The sequence below is a fragment of the Vicia villosa genome, unplaced genomic scaffold, assembly GCF_029867415.1.
Source record: "Vicia villosa cultivar HV-30 ecotype Madison, WI unplaced genomic scaffold, Vvil1.0 ctg.003716F_1_1, whole genome shotgun sequence".
Taxonomy (NCBI): domain Eukaryota; kingdom Viridiplantae; phylum Streptophyta; class Magnoliopsida; order Fabales; family Fabaceae; genus Vicia; species Vicia villosa.
The window spans coordinates 32,826-44,402 of NW_026706280.1; the positions used below are offsets into that span (position 1 = coordinate 32,826).

The 11,577-nt window shown below is 34.3% G+C and overlaps 2 protein-coding genes across 2 annotated transcripts; both read right to left on the reverse strand.

Moving 5' to 3' along the window:
- Window positions 1-3,061: 3,061 nt before the first annotated feature.
- LOC131641401 (uncharacterized) lies at window positions 3,062-3,519 on the reverse strand (the record flags this gene model as incomplete). The annotated part of the gene is made up of 1 exon (XM_058911702.1): window positions 3,062-3,519. A coding segment is annotated over exon 1 (458 nt), but the record flags the coding sequence as incomplete, so codon positions are not given.
- A 4,477-nt stretch (window positions 3,520-7,996) lies between these two features.
- LOC131641400 (NDR1/HIN1-like protein 10) lies at window positions 7,997-9,072 on the reverse strand. The gene has a single exon (XM_058911701.1). It carries the CDS (start codon window positions 8,748-8,750, stop codon window positions 8,121-8,123), a length of 630 nt encoding a protein of 209 aa, XP_058767684.1. The 5' UTR covers window positions 8,751-9,072; the 3' UTR covers window positions 7,997-8,120.
- Between the last annotated feature and the right edge of the window lie 2,505 nt (window positions 9,073-11,577).

The following is an 11,577-nucleotide window of genomic DNA, read 5'->3' on the forward strand; positions in this document are numbered from 1 at the left end:
ACAAAAGCATTTTTTGTTAGCGAACTAGGGAAGTATTTAATCCTTAAATCTTCGTTCCCCGCTAGATCCCCAGCTTCCGTCAGATATCTGGCTATGTGCTCCATGGTAGACTCATTGGTGTCCCCTGAAAATTTAGTAAATTTTGGTACTTTGGTACCCCTTGGCAATTCTGTTTGCATGATATATTCTGCTATTGGGGATGTATAATTTGGGCGTCGAAGCCCGATATTAAGGCCATTGTTAGCCATTATTCTCTCTATCATGGCAGTGAGATTGTTCTCTGTTGCCAAATTGTCTCTCCTAACCCTATGGACCACTTCGTCAGGATGTTCGTTTCTTCTTACTACAACTAGATTAGGCTGTTGCTGGGCAACTGCTTATTGGCCAGCGTTAGTCGTTTGACTTCGAGTTTCTAAGTCTATCACTTGGTTTTGTTCGACTGGTGTTGGCCTAGGTGGCGGTGCTATGGCTCGAACTTGTTCTAGAATGGGTTCCCCTTCCTGATAAGTTGATTGGTTGCTCCTTCGTCTATTTTGTGGAACTCCTAAAAAATCTGCCATTCGATTTATTTGAGATGATATTTTTTGGAAAGTTTCCATATTATCCTGGTTAGTCCTAGCAATGTTTGTTGCTAACGGATTCAAGATGGAGCCCAATTCTTTAGCAAGAGTTCCTAACATATCATGGTTACTTGCATCCATTTCCTGTCGAAATGCTGCTTGACTACTTGTGGTAAAAGGGGGTACTTGGGCAGAGAAGCCAGTATTCTGTGCGCTTCGACCTATCGAACTGACATTCGGCGAAAATGCCGTCGGGTTAGTTGTAGTGTATGTAGGCCCTGATCCTCGTAATCCTGTCATATATGAATATGGCATTCCATATGGATTGTTGGGTCTCCAACCTTCGAAAGTCGATGATGGTCCTGGGGAAAATAACTGACTTACAGCGTTTGTCGAGAAAGGTGGTATCTCGCTTGCGCTGATGAATGGAGGCGCGGTGGTCGAACTCGAAACTGGTACAGTCCCTGTTGTCCCTGTAGTATTTTCGGGTATCGCCTGGGAACTACCTATGGGTTCAGATCTTGTCGCAACTGGTATAGCCCGCGCCTCTTGAGTAGAAGTCGAAACGTGCGTAGAATTTGTCGCTACTGTTCCTGACCCTTGTGGGGGATCTTGATTTCCCCTCCACTGGCCGCATTGACCATTTTCTTGTTGTACCTTCGTTTAGGAATCGGTTGTGCACTGTTGGTTAATTTACCGTTCCTAAGGTTCATACAAGGTCTTGATATTTTCTAGACAAAACAAAACAATCAATTAATAACAATCGGTTTGACACTGTCCCACTGGGCGTGCCAATTTGTTTACGGTGATTTCCGGTAAATAACCGCTAGTTCTCCAAACTATAAAATATACTTTGGTTACTCGCAGGATCGACTAGATTGATCCTAGGACATAGTCAAACAAATGTCTTTTGAAATGATTTGATTCATGTTTGCCTGTTCTGACTTCGAGAAAACTTGTTTTGTGATTCGATCTTATGAATTTTCACTTGAAACAATACTGGTCATACGAGTTAATATAATTTTCAAAGAAACATAAATAAAAGCATGTAAATTGCGTAAAAAGTAAAGTGCAGGAATATAACATGCAGTAATGTAAAATGCTGGAATGTAAAGTGTTTCGAAATTAAAGTTTAGACGCAACGAAAAGAATGCAAGAAGATAAATAACAGGAAGTAAATGGAAGCAGTAATAATAAAAAGATACTTGAATAAAGGAAAACACAAATGTATTTAAATTGATGTTGGTGTCATACGTACATTTCTCAGCGAACTCGTTCTCTTAAACACTTGATACTTGAGTGATTTTGTGAGTGATTTGTACAAAATGAACACACGGAATCCTAACATTAAGACCCTTATTTATACTAATTTCGATCCTAACGGTCCTATATTAATCTAACGCCACGTTGCCCACAAGAAAACCCTGGGATGCCATCTGTCTTTGTGCAGTTACACAAACTACTTCGAAATTCAAATCATCCCGCCTGAATCTTCTTTCGACACGTGGCAACGCAACCAGAATCGAGAATGCCGCAAAGACACGCTCAGCCTCAGTACTTTACGTATTTCGCAAAAACGTTTAAGTCTTTTAAAGATATCCCTCTTTGAATTAGCTCCAAGTCTAACCATCTTTATTCCAACTCAAACTAACATCCTCGAAACATGGCCATCAGTAGCCATTTTTAAACTCAGAAATGGTCATCAGTAACCATCTTCCTTCGATTTGTAACTCTTCAAAGGATATTCTTTCCAAACGAAATCCCCAGCCAACACCTTCTGAACACTCCTTTGGAGAGAAATCTTCTTCTTTGGTAGAATTTGAACCTCTTTCATAGTATCCAAAATAATTTGTTTCATTTTCCTTGAAATCTTGAGCATACAGTCCTTATGGCCTTCATGAATGTTTTCTATGGTCATAGAAATTCTAGTCTCTTCAAAGGCCATTTTGACGAAATCATGAATAACTTAAAGATTGTCTTCCATAGTAATATAAGGAAAATCTCCAATGAAGTTAGTCTGGAAATTTATGAGCCATAGAGGATGTGCTAGTTGTACCACTTCCTTCTTCGGAATCAACTTCATGTTCCCCAACAAAGAACCAGATAGAACATTTCCATATGATTATGCCAGATCTTCTGTAGGCCCAAATTTCATCAGAGCTTCAATCAGCCTACTTTGATGGAATAATTCAGAGAGAAGTCTTGCATGAGGAATACTCTTACTATGATTTTTGTTTGTCTCTTTGATGGCATCACATAAGTGATTAAAGATATATGTTGGAAGGTTGATTTTATCATGGTTGACTAGGAACCAAATGAAGTGTTTGTAATCCCAAGAGATTTGATTATTACTACCTTCTCTTGAAATTAAACACCTGATCAAAATTCTGAGCAAAACTTTGAACTCATTCTTTATTTTGCTAAAATCAGTTCGGCAGAGAAATATAGTTTCCTTCATCATACTGGATTCTGAGTTGTTGACTTTTGTGTTCACAACATACCTACCAACATTTTCCATGCCTAGAAGTTTAGAAATATGATTTAGAGTGATGGTCACATCAACTCCCATCAATGCATAATTGATTCCCACCTCTTTGAACTCAGGAAAACCCGTTTCATCCCTAGACTTACCTTTGAGTTCTCTATTATTAGTAACCTTATGAATTTCTTCAATAGTAGCTACATCTCCATCATAAATCTCAGCCCTTACCCAGGAATCTTTAACCAAGTAGGGAAAGGTTGCCCCATTCAACATATAAAAGTACTCCATCCATCCTTGAAATTTGAAGAAATGTTGCAACTGATACCCATTCACCCTTAACGATTCAAAATCATTAATATGCTCAATAACTGGCTTCGAATCTTTGAGAAAAAACTTTGTGGTTTCTGGTTTGACATGAAAGCTTTTTCCAAATTCAACGATCATAGAAGCTTGATGAGAGGAAGATGTTAAAGCCATTGTAATTGGAGTCAGGGTTTCTAAAAATGGTATATAGGAAAAGGGGTTTTTCTGAGGAGGTTCTGAAGATGAAAGTGTGGGTTGAGAAGTGTGAGAGTGTGCAAAATGCTGATCAGTGAGTGTTTTTGAGTGAAAATCAATTTTGTTTTAAGTGAAACTTAATGACTAAGGAGGCGGGAAGTACATGTTTCAAGAGATATTCATTATAACATGATGGTTTTTACTCAACAACTACAAACCACGCGTCAGACCTATTAAGCCACATTAGCTTGAAGCAACTCAATTAATTTTTCACTCCAATGGTGCAACTCTGAAGAACTCATATTGGGTCCCACAACTTTACTTTATAAATGAATATTTTATTCATATTAAATTTTATAATATAAAAAAAGTATGGAGCAGCTGGAGTTAAAATTTTATAATATAAAAAAAAATAAGAACGTTGCATGAACGTTGCATGTTATTCAAACGATGACCAGCTGGAGTTATATGGAGCAGAAAAAGTATGTTGCCAGCTGGGCAACCAAGTGACAAACTTGTGAAAAACGGTCCGCTGGAGCTGCTCTTAGTTCTCTTATTGATATAAAAATATCAGGTTTAGCAATTATTAAGCAAAACAGAAAAAAAAAACATACCTTTGCATAAATTTTGACAGACAATTGATATGTTTTCTCTTTAGCTCAGTTTACTTGAGTCTAGAGACCATTTTGTTCCAGCAATATTCTTTTGAATAAGTTCGGATCACAGTTCTCACAAATTATAAGAATCACCAAAATCTCCTTTTTCTGGATGATTTTCAAAAGTTGGATAAATTTTGAAGCATCTGTTTGTGGACTCTTAGCTTCAATAGTTCTAGTAATAGTCATCCACCGTTTTTGGTTCCATCCAAATTCCACATTTTCTTCCTCTTTTAGAGTTAGATTTGGTACACATGTTTTTCTTCTGTCATATATGTTCATATGTTGCAACCATTCAGGGCCCCTTTAGTGCGTAGGATAAGAGACAGGATAGGATATCTGTATCATATCCTATCTCAATCCAGTGTTTGATGACACAGCAGAATATGATAAGTTAATCCTGAAATTTATCCTATCCTGCCTCACTAGTATAAATTCTTATCCTGAATATGAGCTGGGTTAGAATCCGGCATGATAGGATAAGAAAATAATTTACGCCAATAATATTTATTTTAAAATAAAAAAATTAAATATAATAAAACTAAATAAAGATTAATATGATATTAAATTAAAAAATATTAAAAAATAACTTTTAAAAAATATGTATGATATATAACGGTAATATAAAAAATTAAAACCTAATAAATTGAAATATTTAAAAATAAAATAATTATTAAAATTTTAAAAAATGAATACTAATTTTATTTTTAATATATATGAGGAGGGTTATATTTACTCCAGGAGTAAGTTGATATAACTTACTCCACATCTTAGACCATTAATTCTTTTCAATCTAATGGTTAAAAATAATAAGTAATTAAATGTGGAGAGAGAAAACTATTACTTATTATTTTTAACCATTAGATTGAAAAGAACAATATATATATATATATATATATATATATATATATATATATATATATATATATATAATAGAATTTATGATATTTTTTTAAGAAAAATTAAAATTGTTTACTCGGTCGTGTTAATGAGCGTTTTTTTTAAATTATATAAAAATTATTAATTTTTTTATTAATTTAAAAATTTAAAAGTATTTTACAAAACAATATGAATGAAATGTAGTTGTTTTACAAGGATATATATATATATATATATATATATATATATATATATATAGTATCATATTTGGTATCATGAGTGAACCAAACACATGATAGGATAAGTCTTATCATTTATATATCATATCATATCCTTATCCAGCTTTATATCCTATCATGTCTCTATCCTATCGTGCGCACCAAACGGGCCCTCAGTATCTAGGTATCATGACTCCTGTTTTTCTTCTCATATTTGTTTCAAAAATAATTTCATATTTGGGTACCCATAATTTGATGGGTCTTCTGGGGTTAGTTATGAAAGGTCTCTTCTGACCTGTTACCTTAGCCTTCATCTAGTAAGGAATCATTCAAGACTTTTGATTTAATAGATTTATGTATTGAATTTCTTTTATCCTTTGATTATGAATCTCTAAGAACCTTAGACTCTAATATCTTAGGTTCAGTTTTTCTCAAAGCTTTATACTTTTGAACCAATGGATTTGGTTTCTTCAGAACCTTGGACTTTGATGTCTTTGGTTTCTTCAGAACCTTAGAATTTGATTCTAAATGATTCAGAACCTCTACTTTATCACCAGCAGGTACAAAGTATGAGTAAATCCCTTTTCTGATCAAATCTTAAAGAAGAAGAAGAAGAAGAAGAGGAAGAAGTTTCTTCTTGTTTGTTCCAGGATCTAAACCTAGGAACAAAATGTTTTCCATAATAGCCAAGACCTTCTCCTCTACTTTTATCAGCACTGTAAATCATAGAAGTTATTTATATCCTATTAAAGTCAGAAATGTCAAACTCCTGAAGAGCCATTTCATACTTATCGAGAGGTTTGTCAGACATGTCATTAATTAAAGAAGTAAGGTATCTTTCTAATTCAAAAAATTTATTTTTATTAAAGTCTAATTCATCTTTTAAGAGATCATACCGCTTTCTCATAATTTTCACATGTCTGGCTTTAACTTGACAACAACCAATAAGATCTTTAGGAAAAGTAATTTAATCTGAATGAAATAAATTAGCAAATACCTCATCTTCTTCTTCAAATTCAGAACCAGAATCTGAGTTACATTCTATATGAGCCATCAACGCTAAATTGGCTTTTTCTTCATTATTGTCAGAATCTTCTTCCTCTCCAAGTTCATCCCTCGTTTTCATGAGATTTTTCTTGTAATTTTTTATGAAGTTATCCTTCTAATAACTATATTTCTTTGCGTTTTCCTTGTGTAACTATTAACAGTCAGCAATGAAATTATCAGGCTTCTTGCAGTTAAAGCATCCTTTCTGATCATCTTTATTATCTTTGGAAGAAGTTCCACTAAAGCCACTACCTCTGACAAAGACTCATTTGTTCTTGTTTTTTAGATACTGAAATCTTTTGATAAGAAATGCCATTTCCTTATTATATGTTCCAACTTTAGAACCTACTTTAGAAGCAACTTCTTCAAATTCACAGACTTTGGAGGATTTGGCAGATTTATCAACAGATTTTAAAGCAAGATATCTTTACTTATTTGGTGGTTCATCTCCAATAATCTCCATACTTATTTTCTGGTTCATCTCCAATAAACTTCATCTTTTTTTTCGTCATCCTTGCTCCTCCTCATTAGGCACCACAAAATTTTTAAACAATAGTTTCATACTCTAACACCGAGGTTGGTTCTTGGGCTCAAACATTATGAATCTTCAAATCATGGATGAGGTCTCCTTGATTTGGGAAGGGGGTACTTCCTCTCTAAGGTTGGAAAATATATGTTTTGAGGGATGAAGATGATGCATTTATACTATCTTGTTTTGGGTGTATGTTCCTCCACAATCTCATTGGCCACACTATGTCATTGATTTTGGTTTATGGTGGCAACACTAGCTATAAAGTCATTTTCGTTGAAAGTTTGCCATTAGATCCAAAACAAAAATAATTGTGGAAACCGTTAAGTTCGTTTCCTAGAGTTGAGGCCAATGATCCAGTCAGACCTTAGGATATTTTGTGTTGTTGAACATGACGATGTGTTGGTTGAGTAACATTGATCTACAACTCCCAATTATCTAGAATGCCTACAAACACTTAAGTGATCAAGTCAATGAAGGAAGTTAGTGTAAGGTTTAAGATTAAAAATTGTATGTATATAAGCCACGGGCCTGATAAAAATGAACTTTGAGATACAAAAACATTCTCAAGACAATTGTCTCTTTAGACAAGTATATAGACACGTATAGAGAAATTCTGTAAGTCTTTTCATCTTAAAGTTAATATTGATCGTCGACCTTTATCCATTATGGATGTCTATTCACCGATCCACTTAATTGTAATCACTTGGGGTGACCATGTCCAATACAATCTAAGTTTTAGCCAAGTCCAAAACATTATATATAATTTTTTTTATTTTAATTTTTCAATCATAATTATACTTTTCTTAATTACGTTTATTGTAATTTAGGGTTAATAGTAATTCACCCCTGTAATGTTAGTGAATTTTGCTTTTCCCCCTACCTACCTTTTAGCAACGGTATTTTAAAAAAAAATCGTTGTCAAAACCTGTCTTTGGCAACAGTGGAGGGTAAACCGAAACACACTCATATTATAGAGGATTAACCCTTTAATTTATAATAATCACACTCATCATTAAATTTACTATTCAATTGAAACTTTAATTTATAATAATCACACTCATCATTAAATTTACTATTCAATTGAAACGCGTACACAATCTAAAATCTGTCAATACATGGGTAAAGAATGAAACAATCCATCAACATTTTTTCATAAAGTCCAAAATATTACAAAAACAAATGGCTTACAATAATGAAAGTTCATCTAACAAATCCAAGAAATAAATAATGCTCGTGACACAATGACCCTTAAAAATTAACATCACATGTGGTGGGTTCAAATGCATTCAAGAGCTTAGTCCCATTTGAACCAAAAGGAACATCAATCCCACATTTAATGTTACTCTTATTATCTCCAAAAATAAAATCACCAAGCCTAAACCTCATATTAGTGTATAATTTCACATCAATATGAAAAACTCCTTCTTTCTTGTCATGTTCAAAATCAGAAACTTGATCATGATCAAAAACCACAACACGTTGCCCAGAGAAAACACCACTCATAACGTTCGTGCTTTTCGTGTATTGGCGGAACGAATTTAACCAGGTTATAACGTCCGTTGAGGCGAATCTTATCCCGTGGTAGGACACGTGTCCCTCAACTTCGTCATAGTAAAAGTTGAGTTTTTTGTTTGGGTTACGTGCCGTGAAGTTGAGTACGAGGTTGTAACGGAGGGTGTTGGTGGTGGTGGTGTAGTTGAATTGGGTGAGTTTGGCTTCATTGACACTGAATCTGAAGGCTCGTGGTTGGACGACGAGGGAGAAAATGAGGAATATCAGACCAATGAGGATGATTATTCCCAAGAGAAGCTTCCAAATTACGCCGAAGAGGCAGCAACAGCATCTTCTACAACGGTTGTGAGGATGCACCGGTGCCATATAGCTGCTGAAAAATTATGAAATTGATAATTTTGATAAAAGAGTTTAATAGGAAGTGAATATTGAAGTGTGTTTTGTGGTGAGTGGAATGATGTATATATAAGCACTTAAACAAGTAGGATAAAAGGCGTTGAAAATCAGTTGAAAAGTTCAGAATAGGTGGGCTTGTTTAGTTATCTTGTTATCCACTTGAAATTGAAGTTTCTACTAGTTGACCTGTAAGGAACAGACACGTTAGGCCCTGAGCAGTCACTCGATCCACTTGGATCTCCCAATCCCAAGCACTATCAGACGCGTTGGTTTGGTCTAGGGAGAACTTCATTGCTCAATATATGAAGGGGCCTTCACAAGATGAAGTAAGTTAGCAATAAAAATTTGTTGGGTAGCTGTCGTCATCATCACAACTAATTTTGATCTTTTTTTTTTTTTGAATTTAAATGTCTTTGAAGGAAGACATTATTGTTTTTGTCCATGAATTTCACTTAAATGTTGTACTGTCGAAGCTAATAATGTCTTATTTCCTTGCTTTGATACTTAAAATTGATAATTCTAAAGATTTTGGAGATTGTAGACCCATTTATCACTTTGGATGTCTCTACAAAATCATAGCCTAGATATTGCCAACAAGATTTAAGAAGGTTTTGGAAAATATAATATACGGCCCTGAGCATGTTTAAGGAGACCCGCAACACATAGTCTCAAATAATTAAGATTACAATTCTATGTTAGACTTTATAGAAATATTATAGAAAATAACCAAATAGATAAATAAATAATATTTTGCATGTAGCACTATCGATTAGTGTGAGTTTTAGTGTGTATAAGATTGCTTGTTTGAGTTTATTTTCAAGATATTTGTTTTATTAATTTTTTTAAAAAGCCACATTTTATTATTTGTCTCGGGCCCATAATATACCACACCTGGTAATGCCAAGGCATCCGGGAAAATAGAATCATCAAATGTTGATTCAGCCGCATTATGAATGAAAAAGAAAACTGAGAAACTAGGTCAATTTGCACCTTGCAACAATAACTCCTTCATGAGAATCCAGCATATGTAATTGCATCGAGGGGCGGCAAGGACTACTTCGTGAGGATCCAACGTATGTAAACACCTCGAGGGACAGCAAGTGTAACACCCCCAATTCTATACTAAACAAATAAGGCATATATTTGCATAAATCAGAGTAAAGAAGCATGCATCTCACGAGGGCATTACACAAATTTCGAAATAAAACAAACATTTTATTTTTAAACATGCAATGGTCATTTCCAAATAACACGGGATTTAAAACAACATGCAAAATCACAGAGGAATAATCATCTCATCAAATAAATGGTAAAATCGGATGATTCCCATACATCATCCACCATGTCTCAACATCTTGGCTCAAGGCCACACATTAACAAAATAGCATATTCAAATACGAATACAATATGAGTAAACAAATATCTCATAACATCGAGTCAATAAAAATATAAAACCCAAATCCCATGTGTTACACATGACTAGAGCACAAGTGACTACTTAGTCACGACACCTTACAAGAGATCTAAATCTCTAAGCTAAGCCTCCTTCGAATCATCGCTATCCACGAAACCTGCACGTTACCAACAACGGATAACATTCAAACAGAAGGGTGAGAATTCAACTTCTTATAGAAAATATAATAATGGGAAATGTAAAACACATCAAGAACACATCCCAAGAATTCATCACTCTTCACATAAACATGCATCATATGCAATTAATCAAGATTCACATATTCATGTCATACAACCTAGCTCATTCAATTCCACATACTCATACATGATTTCTAAACAATGTACATAATCATATTCTAAATGTACAAGTTATTATCACATAATCACATATACATGTTTTTCCAAATATATAGATATGTATAAGATTCACCGATGTAACGCAAGTATGAACATATATCACCAAATTCATATATTCATCTCTATCTCATTTCACAAACATCATAGAATATATTTACATCATTGGAATCGCGTCATTAATATCACAAGTATACATGTAATCACCTCTTTTACCCCATGTATCATCATCAATCAAACATGATTCACATATCCACACATATATACATATATAATTAGTACATATAAATTCACATCCATGTCACATATGTTTCAGTCACATATATCACATTCATAACACAACAACTATTCATATCAAATGAATCACAAATCCATATATATGTGTCATACCCTAATTTTTGACCCCCCTGAGATGACATATCTTCAGGATTTTCATCAAGTCAAAGTAAGTACCCAGGGCAGTCTGGCATTCAATCGAGGGTGTTCAAAGACAAGAAAACTCAGGCAAAGGATCAATCAATAGAGGGATTAGTCTCTAATACAATCATAAGACTCAAAAGCCTCATTATTACACCTATGATTGATTAAGACACCCAGTCATCTAAGTACAGGATTACTCAGATCAACAGACTAGGGTTTGGAGCCTATCAAGGACTAAAATCAGGGATCACCTTTGGGAAACCCTAAAAAGCCCCAGGAAACCATTCAAAGACATTAATCATCTTCAAATAACTCTTATGACAAGATCCACTGGACATTACACCTCAATTCAAAGTCTACACTCATCATTGTCCTCTGGTCGACAATTAGGGTTTTTGACCTAATTCACCAAGATAGTTGACTTTTAATCAGGGCATGGATCCAAAACTCAAGACATGATTCAAGAATCTCTACTACCTCAATATAATCCATTTACATCATTCATTTGAGGAGAAGATCTTGTTTCTACACAGAAGCCCAAAAATTCACTTTGTCAGGAAAAGTCAAC

Excerpts from the sequence above, each read along its gene's own strand:
- LOC131641400 (XM_058911701.1), bottom strand. The coding sequence starts at position 8,750 with ATGGCACCGGTGCATCCTCACAACCGTTGTAGAAGATGCTGTTGCTGC.